Raw genomic sequence first — 16,507 nt, forward strand, 5'->3', positions numbered from 1 at the left:
CGTAGGTGTGAGTGAATGTGTGTGTCTTTGTTGCCCTGTGAAGGACTGGCGCCCCCTCCAGGGTGTATTCCCGCCTTGTGCCCAATGATTCCAGGTAGGTTCTGGACCCACCGCAACCCTGAACTGGATAAGGGTTACAGATAATGAATGAATGAATGGTTCAATTTATTTCAGATGCTAAAGTAACTGTAACTGAAAAGCATAAAGGGTATTCCCTGGTTTTTCAAAATGCTTCTAATTCAGTTGTATGCAATGTTCAGATGATCCCCAGCAGTTACAAACATGCATTTCAAAAATGAAAATCCTTGAGATAGACTCCTAACATTACATTCTCCGTCCTCTAACATGATCAAAATTGTAAGTTGTTCTAGAAAGATCATCTGTGAAGTGAAAGAAAGACTAGGTTATGACGTTGTAGAAGTCACCTCTGCATGTTGTCGGAGCTCTGAGACTGGCGATGCCTCATATTCTCTCCTGGCATCACTTGTGGTTTTGGAAGCAATCCAGAAGAGGGCAGTGTATGTGCTGCTGCAGTGTGTGAGGAGTTCAGGACAAACCGTGTTTGTGGAGCTTTGTCATCTACAGTCATGAGGAGAGAAAGAGGAATAGAACAAGAGAGTAGCATGAGGTCCATACAGCTTATACGTCACTGCTTGATCAGAGAACAGTGAATAAAGTGATCAAATTTGTAGATGTCGACCATTTCTAGCAGTCTCAAATAATAATAACCCAAATATTTATAAGTTTGGGATTATATAATTAATGTCCCATGAATTCTGGTGAACATTCATAGGGGTAGGGTTAGTCGGTTAATATGAATTGTATTACGTATTATGATTACAGATCATTATCATTTTTATTATGAGATGTAACCACAGTCAGTGTAGTGAAAGCTGGACTCTGGGTCGGGACTGAGCAACAGATGGAGAACTGTCCATAACTGTAGAACTATATATATCACCTGCACCTATATGATCAGTAACAGAGACCATGAGGCCAGTGTATACATTGAATCCAGAGTCCAGTGTGAGCGGGTCTGTATGTACCTGGAAACTGGACAGACATGTGTCTGACCGGAGGAAACAGAGGAGGGTTTTTTGGAGACACTATTGTCTGAAACATCGGCCTGTGTCCATATCCTGTCTGCGGTTTCCGTGGCAACAGGAAATCCTGGGCGACAATGGGGCAAAGAAACAAGAAACCTCACAAGCTGGCACCTCACTGGCCTAAAGTGGCATCAGTTGCTGGCCCCATGGTGAGAGGTTTAAGACCTGATCTGCAAACAGTGATTGAGGCTGTGTGAGTAACTGGAGCCTGTTGTGGACTAAGCAGGCAGGATGTACGGTGATGTGAAGCATCATGTGGCCTTTGTTCTGTGTTCCCAACCCTGATAAATGATTAAGGGTTGTACCGACCAATCATTTCCTTTGAATGAGAGGATGTTTGTTTACGTTAAAAGTGGATCTTGTATAATATTAATCAGAATCATTTATTAATCACCACAGTGCATTCAGCTGGGACACAGTTCCACATAAACATTGGTCGTTTGATCACGGAGAGAACATAGCTTCACTCATAAAGTAGTAGTGAAGTACACAGAGAGCTCCTACTTAACATGTAAGTAATTGGAGTCCTAATGTTTTCACTAGTGAAGTACTACATGGGACGTTTATAGAGAAAGAACAAATGAAATAAATGAATCCCTGTGATTATTGTAGTACACAAGGCACACCCTTCACATACATCATTTCCAGTCATAACAACCTTCATGAACAAGCTATATTTTCCGGAGTGCTTCAAAAAATCAAATTCCACTCAGGTTTCAGATCTGAGTCTGAAATATTGTGCTGTTACAAGAAAAAAATGAAAGAAAACCAAAGAATGATTAGCAAATGAAGAACCAAAAAATAAAAAGAAAATAGCTAAATGTCCCATGGGTGGCACGGTGGCGCAGCAGGTAGTGTTGCTGTCACACAGCTCCAGGGTGCTGGGGCTGGGGCTGGGGGTTTGAGCCACGCTCCAGGTGACTGTCTGTGAGGAGTTCAGGGTGTTCTCCCAGTGTCTGCTTGGGTTTCCTCCCATGGTCCAAAAACACACATGGGTAGGTGGATTGGTGACTCTAAAGTGTCCCTAAGTCTGAGTGTAGCACAGGTGTCCCCTCCAGGGTGTGTACCTGCATTGCACCCAGTGATTCTGGGTAGGCTCCAGACCCACTGCGACCCTGAACTGGATAACCAGGTATTGACAATGAATGAATTAATCCATGTCCCATCATAGTACCCATGATACTTAAGTAGACGATCCCTCAAGTTCTATTTTAATAATATACTGCAACCATGTCTTAAATATCAGCGTAATATTTGCATGTGAGGTATGCCAATATCACCCTCTAACAGTACACACAAAAACTTCCATTTTGTGTCAGTTTCCGGATTATTATGTATTATTTCATATACATTATTATGAGTCCTAATAATGTGGCTTTGCTGCTTTGTAAGAAATACCCTATGCATCCATTAAATAAACACAACTTGAAGCTTTCATCGATTTGTTTTTTCATCTGGAGGTCATCAAACAGCTGTTGTGTAAGCTCCAAAAAAACAACCCAATCAGCAGGTTTCCAGACTGTCGGTACCCCTGTATGGTGGGTCTTACCGGCCGGGGATGAGGGTTGTTCCTGCGGTGGTCCGAGATGGGCCTGTTCCGTATGGTCTTGACTTGGACTGGAGAGCTGAACTCTTGAGCGTAGGTGCTGAGCTGCAACTGAGGAGCCATCTCCCCTGTCCACTCTGACTGAGCCTGGCTCTATACCACTGAACCTCTACAGTACCTGTGTGACCTCATTAAGACCTCTCCGCCTCCCTCCATCCAATACACCACCTCCCCTCTCCTCCAGCACACACTGTTTATTTTACAAACTCCATCGTTCCTGGCTTTCTTTTTCTGCAGTAATCAGTAATCACACTCAATGGCCCAATCGTCTAGAGGGGCACAAACTGTGTTTCCAGTTGAAGCATCACCCGATATCGATATGAGTAAAAGCATCGTTCGTAATATAGAACTAATCATTCAGCATCACAGTGTTTTGTGGCTGCCATCAAATCCTCACAACCATCTTCCAGTGAAGAGAAAAAGTTGTAGGTGCAGGAACACAGGACTAAACACTATTAATACCTTCCATTTGAGAAAAAGCTATCAGAAGGCATCTACAAATATTTAAACATTTAAGGTGGTTTTAATAATGTTTACAATCTACAACAAACTCATAAAAAAAGTGAAGCAAGGAAAATTGAGTTTTACCTTGTGCTGGGGCCTTAAACACCACACTTTCGTTCCTCTAATCACATCATAGATCAAATTACACAGGGAAACATTGTAAGGAATAATTCAGCAGGGGCTCCTGGAACCACAGTGGTGCTGTTTATTATAAGCTCCAGTAAACAGAGAGAAAAGCTTGGCAGGAGTATAGTCATTTATCCTTCAGCAGCTTCTAGTCTGTCCTGTCTCCTCTGGCTTAGCCCCCTGGAGGCCAGAGAGCCATGGGGCCACTCTGCTTCAGGCCATCAATAATTCAAGTTGTCAGTGTGAGCGGGGCCTGAGCATGCAAGCCTCACTAGGGCCTGACGGAGTTGGGATGCATTTCTATCACCAGTCTGGAGATAGAGCACCATGATCAGAGAGTAAGCTGCTTACAGCCATTTGGGAAATCCAGGGAAACAGAAGGAGTAGTGTCAGACAGGGCAGTGGTGCAGTGACATGGACTGTAGCCATCATCGTTCATCCTTCACGTATGTTGTACCTTTGCTCTGTACCCAAATGAGTATATTGCTCATGACTGGTCCGTGGGTGATGTTGACTTATTTTTGCTGTTTCAGATTACGTAAGGTGATATGTCTCCAAACTCAGGACAGCAGACTGCATCACTGAAAGTGCTACAAAACTAAAAAACTCGAGTTACAAATGTGTTTCTGTGATAATTCAAACAGTGAATAAAACTTTTTCAGTAATTTTTTCCCCTCAAGCACACTGTTTCACCTTAAAACATGATTAGCTTCTGAATGTAAACAACCAGAGGGAACTACATTCACACACAATCATAGACATCCCCTTTAATTTTATGAATTTTATGAAACATATTTCCAGGGAATTATAGCTTGCTTATAGCATGAATGCAGCAATGTATGTATTTGGTTAAGGCAATAGTTTTGTAACTCACAGTGCTGTTCCGTGCTGTTGCTAGAGATTAATGATTAGGGGGCTAAGTTTTAACCGGTGGGTCTGAGGTAATTGCCTCATAGCAGCAAATTTCATTGACGAGGTACAGATTAAACAAATCCACGAGTAGCTGCTGCATTTACAAAAACATTTTCGAATATCCATCTACAGGTAGAAAAACAAAACTGAGTTGTGAACAATTATTAACTTATTATATATACATTAATAAATTTATTCATTATCTGTAAGCGCTTATCCAGTTCAGGGTCACGGTGGGTCCAGAGCCTACCTGGAATCACTGGGCGCAAGGTGGGAATACAGTCCTTCACAGGGCAACACACACACTCACACCTACGGACACTTTTGAGTCGCCAATCCACCTACCAATGTATGTTTTGGAACGTGGGAGGAAACTGGAGCAGCCGGAGGAAACCCACGCGAACACAGTGAGAACACACCACACTCCTCACAGACAGTCACCCAGAGGAAACCCACGCAGACACAGGGAGAACACACCACACTCCTCACAGACAGTCACCGAGAGGAAACTCACGCAGACACAGGGAGAACACACCAAACTCCTCACAGACAGTCACCCGGAGGAAACCCACGCAGACACAGGGAGAACACACCACACTCCTCACAGACAGTCACCCGGAGGAAACCCACGCAGACACAGGGAGAACACACCACACTCCTCACAGACAGTCACCCGGAGGAAACCCACACACCAAACTCCTCACAGACAGTCACCCAGAGGAAACCCACGCAGACACAGGGAGAACACACCACACTCCTCACAGACAGTCACCCGGAGCGGGACTAGAACCCACAACCTCCAGGTCCCTGGAGCTGTGTGACTGCGACACTACCTGCTGCTCCACTGGGCTGCCCTATTATATATAGAGGTATCTGTAAAATATACAGTCAGATGTATGATCTCAGATAATCCAGTGATATTTAGGGACATTGTTTCCATAAATAACATCAATCCTTCCACAAGGAGTTAAAAACCTTTAAGCCCTGATTACCTTGTATTGGCAAACTCTCAACTATTTAAACAAAATTATCCACTACTTCAGTGGCTCATAAAGACTTTTCCAGTGAAAGCTTTTTACCTTATTAGCATGTCTGTGTGTTGATTTTCATATTCTAGAAGACGTATCATGAGCAAAATAAACAGATAACAACATGACTGAGCATTTCCGTTTTGAAACTGCAATGATCCAAAGATGGTCTCAATGGGCAACAGCCAGTGATTTTTTTTCTTTTTTATATATACATCATAAACCTAAGGAACCAATCCTTCTGCACATTCGTACATCGGTGCAGAGTTAAATCTCCATCCACTTTAAAGACATTACAGAAACTATTTTCTTGGAAACTATTCCTAATTATGTCATTTTAGTAGAGAGATGGGTTTTAGGTGATTAATCACTGACAGAAGGGGGCATTACATTTCTTCAAAACAAATTCCAATCTAGCGTGAAGAAGAAATCTAACACCATCCTGGTAAAGCCTGTTACTGTAAAAGTCCATTGTGAACCAGTTCCTAAGCATGAGATGGATGGTATTGACACCACAATGTATGGGTTTGTGTGCAAGATCTCATTCACACAAGGCGGCATTTTGTTTCCCCTTTAAGTGAGCCATTATTAACCCATGAGTTCTGCTACAGTGAGTCTACCTGTGGAATACTAAAACACTAAAAACATCTTGGCTTGGTGCCAAAAAATAAAACACATGCAATAAATTTAGGGGTTGATTAAATTATCAAGATTATTTTAATTATAAAAGTACATATAAAAGTTAAATAAAAAGCTGTTAATGACTCGGTGCCTTGCAGTGACCACTTCTGTCTCTGCTTGTGCAGTTGTGTCTAACTTTAAAACATTCTACATCAAGTCCAAAGATTTGTTCTTTTATCTTCGGGGTTTAAATGCGCTAGGCACTAGGCAGCCATTCTCACTGCTGCTTGCTCTTCATCCTGGCCGTGACTTTTGTATAAAGTCTCCCAAAGTTCTGCAAAGAAAGGACAACCATCTTAAGATTCAGAGCAGAAAACATAGGTATGGGTGTGAGAGTAAAGGAGACTAGAACAAACCTGAATTGCATAGTACACTATTCCCAAGTATCCAGCAATACAGCCACCCAGGAACAGATCGAAAGCAGCAGGCTTCACCCTAGAGGGAATACATCAAATTTTACATTACTATCTGAGCTGGATTTGTTTAATCAGGAGAGGTTCTCCATGTCAATTTTTTTAGCTACATTAGTATGGGATAAAATATAGGTGTAACTTCCCACAAGATTCCAACAGACAGTCCACACTGAAAACTCATAGCCTGAATATACACAACAGGCACTGCATTCTGTAGCAATAACAACCCTCATCTATGAGCAGATGTTGTTATTTCATGAGATGAACTGGAACTAGACTGCTATTACTGTGGTACAGTATATTGTCAAACATAGAGGTTGGACAATGAAACTGAAACACCTGGTTTTAGACCACAATAATTTATTAGTGTGGTGTAGGGCCTCCTTTTGCGGCCAATACAGCATCAATTTGTCTTGGGAATGACATACACAAGTCCTGCACAGTGGTCAGAGGGATTTGAAGCCATTCTTCTTGCAGGATAGTGGCCAGGTCTCTACGTGATGCTGGTGGAGGAAAACGTTTCCTGACTCGCTCCTCCAAAACACCCCAAAGTGGCTCAATAATATTTAGATCTGGTGACTGTGCAGGCCATGGGAGATGTTCAACTTCACTTTCATGTTCATCAAACCAATCTTTCACCAGTCTCGCTGTGTGTATTGGTGCATTGTCGTCCTGATACACGGCACCGCCTTCAGGATACAGTGTGTGAACCATTGGATGCACATGGTCCTCCAGAATGGTTTGGTAGTCCTTGGCAGTGATGCGCCTATCTAGCACAAGTATTGGGCCAAGGGAATGCCATGATATGGCAGCCCAAACCATCACTGATCCACCCCATGCTTCACTCTGGGCATGCAACAGTCTGGGTGGTATGCTTCTTGGCGCTTCTCCACACTGTAACTCTCCCGGATGTGGGGAAAACAGTAAAGGTGGACTCATCAGAGAACAATACATGTTTCACATTGTCCACAGCCCAAGATTTGCGCTCCTTGCACCATTGAAACCGACGTCTGGCATTGGCATGAGTGACCAAAGGTTTGGCTACAGCAGCCCGGCTGTGTATATTGACCCTGTGGAGCTCCCGACGGACAGTTCTGGTGGAAACAGGAGAGTTGAGGTGCACATTTAATTCTGCCATGATTTGGACAGCCGTGGTTTTATGTTTTTTGGACACAATCCGGGTCAGCACCCGAACATCCCTTTCAGACAGCGTCCTCTTGCGTCCACAGTTAATCCTGTTGGATGTGTTTCGTCCTTCTTGGTGGTATGCTGACATTACCCTGGATACCGTAGCTCTTGATACATCACAAAGACTTGCTGTCTTGGTCACAGATGCGCCAGCAAGACGTGAACCAAAAATGTGTCCTCTTTTGTTGTGTGCATTTGCAATATTTTGAGCAAAACTGTGCTCTTACCCTCTGCTAACTGAACCTTCACACTCTGCTCTTACTGGTGCAATGTGCAATTAATTAATGAAGACTGGCCACCAGCCTGGTCCAATTTAGCCATGAAACCTCCCACACTAAAATGACAGGTGTTTCAGTTTCATTGTCCAACCCCGGTATTTGAACACATGCTGATCCAACACCAAACATATGCTGAAGTACTGGGTTCTACTCCTCTGGGAAAGCTTTACTTAAGTGTAGTCATATAATGACGTATTTACTGTTGATTTCCTGATCACAAAAAACATCTCTAAATCAATATACTACTTATACAATATTTGTACAACTACAGAATAGGATTCAAACTTCTCTTAATGGAAGTGAATATGAAATATAAAACATAAAAGTATCCTCTAACCTGTACATCATCATTGGCTGTTTCATTTGATCAAAAAATGTAACATCAGGATCCCTGGAGAAAGATACAAACATCAAACATATTACTTCTATCTGTTTTAGTTAAATGTTAGGTTGTTGATTGTGTATGTGTCTATAGATGTTTTGAATGTGTGTGTGTTTGTATACTTGTACATACTTGCGGTCCTGACGGAAGGTGTGTCTGTAGACCTGCTGGAGGTAGCGCCTGAACTCCTGCTCCAAGCTGTTGATGAGGAGAGTGTGCCGAGGCTCCTTGTCCATCAGCTGAGTGGCCCGCGGGACAGATGTCAACATGGTCATCAGCGCAGACAGACGAGTATCCAGGATATCCTACAAAACGTAATGGAATATAATGACCACGGTAACAAAACAGTAACACATCAGCCTAGTGGGTAATAAAGTGACAAACAATACAAGTTGTTTACCAAACTGCCCCTGAAGACCTGGATTTCCTTTGGAGAGCCCTACACCAAAAAACAATTAATTAAGACAGCAGCAAATAGACTGGAACAGATTGATACATCATTTAAACAATGTTCTTAAAAAGGTTTTCCATCTGAGATAACAAATGTGTCCTGTTTTTATTTTTTTAATTTATAGCAATGAAATGCTGGATATCTATGATGTAGATTAAAGCAAGGTCACAGATAACCCCTTCCCCCAAAAAGAACTCCAATCTCCAGTGCTCTCCAGTGAACCAGTCTGTGTTTTCACCAGTTTTCATTGGAACCAAGCTACAGCATCTGCCGGAGGCACTGCAGGGTTGCTTGGTACCAGCATTGCTGTGGCTGAATAAGGCACCAGCGCCAGAGCCAGAGATAAATGGATGAAGTCAGGAAAGGGTCATTGTAAAGACACTGTTTACAGCAGGTTCAGATCATAGTAATGTACGATGCACAGTTGTATATGTCACAGAGTTCTAAGCCTTGCTACTGAGCTTGTGAACGGCAGAGAAAAGTAGCCAACGCACCTTTTGTCATGCTGGCCACAGTCCAAGAAAATACACAAAAGGAGCACTTTCTTGTTTTATTTCCTTTTATTTATCTATATAACACGCTGCAAATGACCCCATCCAGCTCCACTGTGCAATAACGCTTTATTTGAGGATCTATGCACTTTTTGGCGCTTATTTAGCTCGACATGCCCATGGGCACCTTGGTGGCTCTTGCTTAAGAACATACTTTTCTTTGGTTCGTGTTGGGAACATATTTTTCTGGTTTTCAAACCAATTTATATTGTGAAAACAAACTGAATTGTTCCGAATTAGGTTTGCGAATGGGTTTCAAACTGGACACACATTGGTTGAAATGGGCTAAATGTGTCTCTTATAGGAGTGAGTGAGTATGTCAGTGACAGAGTGAGTGGATTACAAGCCATTTCCATGAAATGCATTGCGTCACCTTGTCTGAGAGATTGTACATGTACCGCACCAGTGACTCTGCAATAATAATGGTGTTCCTCTTGAGTTTCCTGATGTCCACTTGTGACCTGTAGGTTCAAGTGGTTGATCAATGCAAAGAGACAGAGTTGAGAACATTTCATGTCTGCTGTTCTTTTTAAACTGAAGTCTCACATTGTGTCAAGGATGGAACCCCTACGTTCTGATTTGGGGTCCTCCAGGTGAGAGAGTGTGAATCCTGGGATGTGTTTCATGCCATAGCGCTCATGTTCCCATGCTACAGTGGACTCCTGCAAGTGGTGGTAGCCAATATGACAATATATTATTCTGGTTATCATGACAAATTACAACACAATGCAATATTAAGGACAAGATTGTTGATGATGTCAAAAGTAACAGAACACCCAGGTTGTGGAATCATATACTGTGGCAGTAGGAGGTTTTCTCTGTGACACTCATATAGACGACCTTTACCTGCAGCTTGATCTTCTTGTGCACAGTTCCGAACCTCACCCATGAAAACCTGGAGGAAATCACCTGAAAACATAGTAACATTATACTGTGTACACCTGCAGGGCTACTAAGATACACTTATAATTAATGACCAATTTAAGATGCAAGCATTGAGGATTTTGCATTTACAGCTTGCATAATCTTTAACTTAGAAGTACTGGCCCCCCTTCCAGGGTGTGTTCCTGCCTTGTGCCCAATGATTCCGGGTAGGCTCCAGACCCACCACATCCCTGAACTGGATAAGTGATTACAGATGACAAATGAATGAATGAATAATCTTAATAATGATGCAACTAAATGGGCTGCTCTGGACAGTTAAACACCATGCCCAATGCTGAGGTCTTCAGAGGTAAGATACCTGTCAGTATTGTTCTGTGGAGCACATCAAATACTCTGCAATGAGTAAAAGTGGCATTTGTGATTCAGAACTACTTATCCAACATTAGATCCTAACTTTCCTAACATCCTTGTGATTGAATGTCATCAAATTTCCAAAATCTAGTGTATAAGCCTTTCACTAGAAAGAACAAAATCTTTTAGCATCTTGTAACAAAGGATGTCTGAATTCTCACCTCCTCCAGATGCTGAATGAAGCCGTACTGAGGGCTTCCTGCTTTCGGGGGACGAGATACATGCAGGAAAAGCTCATCCCCAGAGCCAAGAGTGTCCAGACAGACAACAAATGCCACACTGTCATGCAAAAGGCTAGATTCTGCAGAGTCAAAAAGCACAGATAAAGAAACTAATAAACGCTATGTTATTTCTTGTATATCTTGCCCCTTTTTTTGTACTGGGGTGGAGGGGACAGGATGCTGCTTGGAAAGTGTAGCTGTTATGACAGGCAGAGTTTCTTATCACAAATGAAAATTCATAGCAAGTTCTGCAGTAAGCTGTCAGGAAAAGGGCATATCAAGAAAAACACTACAACCATCCTGATAATGGTAAATCATTTTAGTAAATAGTGTAGAACACATATCCTAAGAACATTCAGAACTGTGGACAGGGTATAGGACACATAAGCCTTCTCGTTGTTAAAGGGGATGTATTACGAAAGTAAAAGCACTTGTTAAGTGCATGTGTAAATACACTTCCTACCAACTTTGAAACAAGAATACCCAGTTTTTTGTTTGTTTTGCCTAAATCAGAAAACAAGGGATAATGTGAGCTATTCTGATTTTGTTCCACTACTGGTATCTAATGGATATACTTTAGAATTGTACCACCCCCTCATCTGAGTATCTACAATCACATTACCTCTGTGTTGATATGAGATCACAAATGAGAGGCAAAATCATTTAAATGGTATCTCTATGATTGTGGGGAACTGCGGTTCTTTTTGGTTTGTTTAAGTTCAGAAGCTCTGCATCTTTTAAGGTGCAACAGTAAAAACAATTGTTGTTTTTATGGCTTAATATTAACTTGTTTGTAACTCGAGGAGTTTAGTTTTTTAGCATGTGATTAGCAGTCTCCCAACTTTGGAGAGGGTTCCTACCTAAATAATAATAGTAATCAGAAACAGCAAAAATAAAACTTATTTAGTGACACAAGGGTTTTATGAACACATTAGACAGGTGGTGAGGAAACAATTTCTGAATTTTATAGAAAGGCTTTTTAATTACAAATGTGACCGTGCCTTTAAAACGTACACAACAAGACTGGAGAAATGAGGGAACCAAGCAAAAATGTCAAAAATGAGAGCAGAAAAGGAAGAGAACTGAACAAATGCAGTTAATTCAAGAGCTTCTGCGTGCCCTTCTTGACTATGCTGCTTGCTTGGGGGTGAGCTTTGTGAGACTCATTCTCATTTAATTTATACAGGGGTAGAAAGGTCTTATGTGGTTTGAACCATGCAGATTTTCAACCAAAGCATTTTACAGACATACCAGTAAGACCCTAGAAATTCATTGTTTCCTTGTGGAAAAGGGGTACGATATGTTACATATAGCCATTTTGCCCAAGTTTAAATTATAATGCCCATATTATTGAATAGACAATCCATGGTCACAATAAGTTACTAACCAGCATGCTCCATGTTTTCCTCAACCCATCGCTTTGTGCCAAGAAAATTATATTTCCCACCTCCAGTAAGTGAGAAAAGGAGGTGATACCTAAAAAGAACACAGACAAAAATCTAATAAAATATCAACATTTATAAAAGTAATAAAGGGCTAAATGAATTCCAAATGCATCATGAAACTGCTTGAGATAATGCCTTTAAAATTACAGTAAATAAAATACTAGAAGATATAGTGTTATAGACAAAATTGAACCCCTAATATCCATGCAAGAAAAAAAGAGAAAAAAATATTACTTTATTATGACTTTGGCACTGTACTAGATATGAGCTATTTTATTTATTTTGTATATTTGTCCCATTTAACCCCACTGACAGATAACTCACGGGGCTTTGTTGCGAGGATCACTGTAAAGTCGATGAAATAGACGAATTAGTTCCAACAAGATAGTGACCCCACTGCCGTTTGAGTCTGCTCCGTATGCCATCCACTACCAAACAAACAAATTTACAGCCAGAAACATGTAGAAACTCATATTTGAAGCATTACATGTCCTCCTTTTGTGAAAATAAAAGAATTTGAGGGTATTACAAGGCAGGTCAGTCTTTAATCAATAGTTCCCACACTAAACTGGGCAGTGAACCTCAGGAGTGAATAATCCGAGCCTTAATGCATTAAAGATTGTTCATATTTTAATTGGTAGGTTTAAAGATTCATTAAATGACATGTTTTAATGACCTGGGAAGAACTGAGGGATAAAGATAATGGCTTTTAAGTCGACCTCAGCAGGACCAAAAAAAGGCAATCAAGCTTCTTAGAAGGTCACTGATACCTATGGGTATTTACTAAGGTCTTGCTAGCAAAAAAATTGGGAGTTGGAAATTGGAAAGGAGTTGGAGGGTCTGGTCAGTTGAGACATTTAAAGTTTGGACAGTGTGATAAATCTGACCATCTATGGCTTTTGCATCATGCATAGGAACAAAAGTGAAAAATAGCTCATAAAAGGGGCTTTGATACAAGTGCTAGGCATGCTCATTTAATCACAAACCTGGAGGATTCATTTTATCCATGATCTCCATCATTTAAAAAAACACATCTCAGTTCATTAAAGTCAAGAAAACTAAATGGCTTTACACAGTAATGAATGACGTGCCAAGTTTACAGGGTGATAACTACATCATTATAGCAATATTAATCAATGACGCAGAGAAACCCTGAGGGGAAAATCCATCTCAAGTGATAGTGCAACAACAAAACCAAAATATCCACGTTCCTCATTGAGTATGCATGGTTAGAAAGCTCAGCTGGCACAGAGTGGTCAATTTAAGACACTACAGCATAAGTGTAATCCGTTTGTGATGCCAATCAATGCTGAATTGCAATTTATGGACTTAAGGTATGAAGACAGCTTGACTAATGAAGAAATCAAGACCACCAACATTCTTCTAAACACTTCCCATTCAGTAACCAGGACTTACTGGAGCAAGGCCAAACGAGTCATAATGGGCTGTGATTACAATGGTAGGTGGGTCTTCTCCGATGCCGGGAAGCACACCCTAGGAACAAAGCAATCAATCAGTGAGACCGACAGGTTCAATTACAGGTCACACACTGATACTTCGCAGTATGGAGTTGCCAGATAAGACTGTCAGACTCACCTCTAACGTGACAATGGACGTGTCAGTGATGGCCTTGATGGGCGAGTTGTTGCTCACCAGGATCTGGAAGGCAGTGGCTGTGACCATACTGCGAAGAACTGCAATAAACCCAACAGCAGCACCATAAGACACTAGAGTCCACAGAGGATACAGAGTATCCACAGAGTAAACCCTCAATATGTACTGTAGTAAATTCAATTAGAGTAGGGGTAACAGAGGAAAACGCCTACAGAATTACACCAATCAGCCAAATATTTCTTATTTCTTGTTTCAGTACTGATTTATTAGATCAACTGACCATATATTTGTGCTTTGTAGTTCTTGAATCCCAGACTGTTACTTTGCATATAATATTTGCCCATTTTCATTCTGTTTTTCAATGGTCATGACCACCACAGGGCACCATGTTTTGCTTCCGAACGTCAGTAGAATTTATTTTTAATGTAATTCAAAAAGGCACATATCTCCCTTATAGTGGAATTATTACAGGTGTATATACAGGTGTAGTACAGGTGTATAACCCCCCCCCCCTTTGCTTCATGTGAAATTTCATGTGAAATCTAAATATCTGTACATGGTGTGTGCAGGTTTTTGAAATATAGTATAGTATAGTGTTCTTATTAATGTGTAATACCATAAAATACAATAAAAACATTATGTGAATACAGATTCCTCCAACCTCTAACCAATATGGAGGCAGACTTGGTAGCAGCAGCCTGTTTGACCTCTGTGTACATGCAGAGCAGCTGCTCATCCTCAGGGACAACATACACTGGCATGAGGGTCTCCTTCTTCAGAGCATCTGACTCACTCAACATGAACCCCTGCAATAAATGAGATCAACATTGTTTTTCTAAATTAATACCTCTACAGCTGAGAATGAGGAATGCTGTAACACTTTAGAAAAAACACGGTTTTGTTGTGGTTTGTGGTTTTGGTACATCTTATGCTTGGTTGCTTTTGTCCTGTCTGCTTTCTTCATGTTACCTACACCACATCTCAAGGTCAAGGTCACAGGTGTACCCAGTTGTGTCACACTATTTAAGCCACATTAGTGTAGTTTAGTTTTACTGTTCCCTGTTAATGTCTCCTCCTTTGTTTTCACTACCCCAGTCATTGCCTTTGTATTAAAGTGTGTGTTGTTCACTTCAGAGCATGCTTCTGAATCCAATTAATCCCAAAATGGGAGCTTCGTTTACTAATACTAAAATCAAACAGTGCCTCACAGTAATGAAATTTCTGTGAAATTAAATGGTGCCCTACTTCACCTGTATGACATCCTCAGACACAGTGGAGATGTTCTGTGGCATCAGTATGAGCACAGCTGCAGCATTCTGTCTCCTGGCTTCTTGGTAGCGCTCTACTGTAAAGTCAGGAAGCTTCATGATCACACAGCGACGGGTCAGAGTTGTGTCATCTGCAGAACGAGCCTCTGCCACCACGATGGCTCCACGACAACCTGAGGATAATAAATTAGATTTGGTAGAAAGGAATATGGGCAGGCATTGACTTCAGCTATCATTTGATTGGATGGTGAAAATCAGGCATTTTAAAATAGTGGTGTTATTGGTTAAAACGTTTAATCCATACATGAAAATATCAAATAGGTGTGTCACTATTAACCCTTGACTAATCAATTACTATTTATTATTATTATAATTTCTAATATCTAACGTTTAAGACCATGGCGGCCATGTTTATACAACCGAGAAATCACTTCCACCAGTGAAAATAAAGTCTGTGTGTTGTTTTAAACTTGAAGATAGATTATGCGTGAAATAAGCTGTTAGCTCCAAAACTGAGCTTTTCCACTTTGAAACTCAAACTGGTGGATTCAGACAGGAAGGATTTATGATGTCATGAACATAAGGAACCAATCCTGTCAACTTGCAGGGTGTTGTTTTTGGGCTGCAAGTGTAGCACAGGCAGAAGTGTGTGGAAATCCACTGTGCTCTGTACAAGGCTTTAGATCACGTTACCATATTTATCCTGATGGAGGTGATACTGCTGCATCCTGTAGGCTGTAAACTCATAGGATGATGCAGCTGGAAGTGCAGATGCATGCAGCAAGTGTGCAGACAGCAGCAGCAGCGCAGCCACTCTGGTGCTCCACAAAGTCATGGTGCTAATATACATTGTCAGCAAATCTACAAAGAACAAACCAGAGCAATCTACAAAAGGGCATAAGATTAGATGCTAGATTTCTATATATTACTCTGTATTTAAGTAGTTTATTGAGCCGCTAGTTTAAGGCACGTTTCCTTTAACCTGAGTCATTACATGTCGGAATACCTTTATTTGAATACATATATAGGCTACACTACACAGTTCTAAGTGTCCTGGGTCAGAAGGCTAATTTAGAGTGTCTAAGCCTTTTAAAAATCACTTATAACCTATTCTTGAGCATAAATTAGCTTGGTGTAGCCTAGTGGATGACACAACTCCTTCTAAACTGTACACTCTGGTTTGATTCCCAGCTCAGGCAGTAAGTCTCTTTGGGCAAGACTCCTAACACTGCATTTACCTACTTTTGTTACTTGACCAAGATCCATTACTACTCAAGAAGGTATTTCATAACAAGGTGGATCAATAAAAGTCTGGAACCAGAAACAGTTATTCAGAGTCTAAGGAGTTAATACTTACACCCAGACCTACGCTGCTCACATCCAAGTAGAGAAGAGATCCTCTGAACAAGTTCTAAATCTCACCTGGAAGTCAAACTG

The 16,507-nt window shown here is 41.1% G+C and overlaps 1 protein-coding gene across 1 annotated transcript; it reads right to left on the minus strand.

The window, feature by feature from the left end:
• Nucleotides 1-6,027: 6,027 nt before the first annotated feature.
• zgc:109965 (Nicalin-1-like) lies at nucleotides 6,028-15,920 on the minus strand. The gene is made up of 16 exons (XM_066646410.1): nucleotides 15,764-15,920; nucleotides 15,053-15,243; nucleotides 14,464-14,608; nucleotides 13,785-13,882; nucleotides 13,605-13,682; nucleotides 12,513-12,616; nucleotides 12,131-12,219; nucleotides 10,684-10,823; nucleotides 10,073-10,135; nucleotides 9,773-9,888; nucleotides 9,600-9,687; nucleotides 8,625-8,663; nucleotides 8,357-8,529; nucleotides 8,180-8,233; nucleotides 6,320-6,398; nucleotides 6,028-6,237 (listed from the first exon to the last, which is right to left on the minus strand). The coding sequence occupies exons 1-16, from the start codon at nucleotides 15,918-15,920 to the stop codon at nucleotides 6,181-6,183; spliced, it is 1,671 nt and encodes a 556-aa protein (XP_066502507.1). The 3' UTR covers nucleotides 6,028-6,180.
• Between the last annotated feature and the right edge of the window lie 587 nt (nucleotides 15,921-16,507).

The sequence above is a fragment of the Hoplias malabaricus genome, chromosome 15, assembly GCF_029633855.1.
Source record: "Hoplias malabaricus isolate fHopMal1 chromosome 15, fHopMal1.hap1, whole genome shotgun sequence".
NCBI classification, from domain to species: domain Eukaryota; kingdom Metazoa; phylum Chordata; class Actinopteri; order Characiformes; family Erythrinidae; genus Hoplias; species Hoplias malabaricus.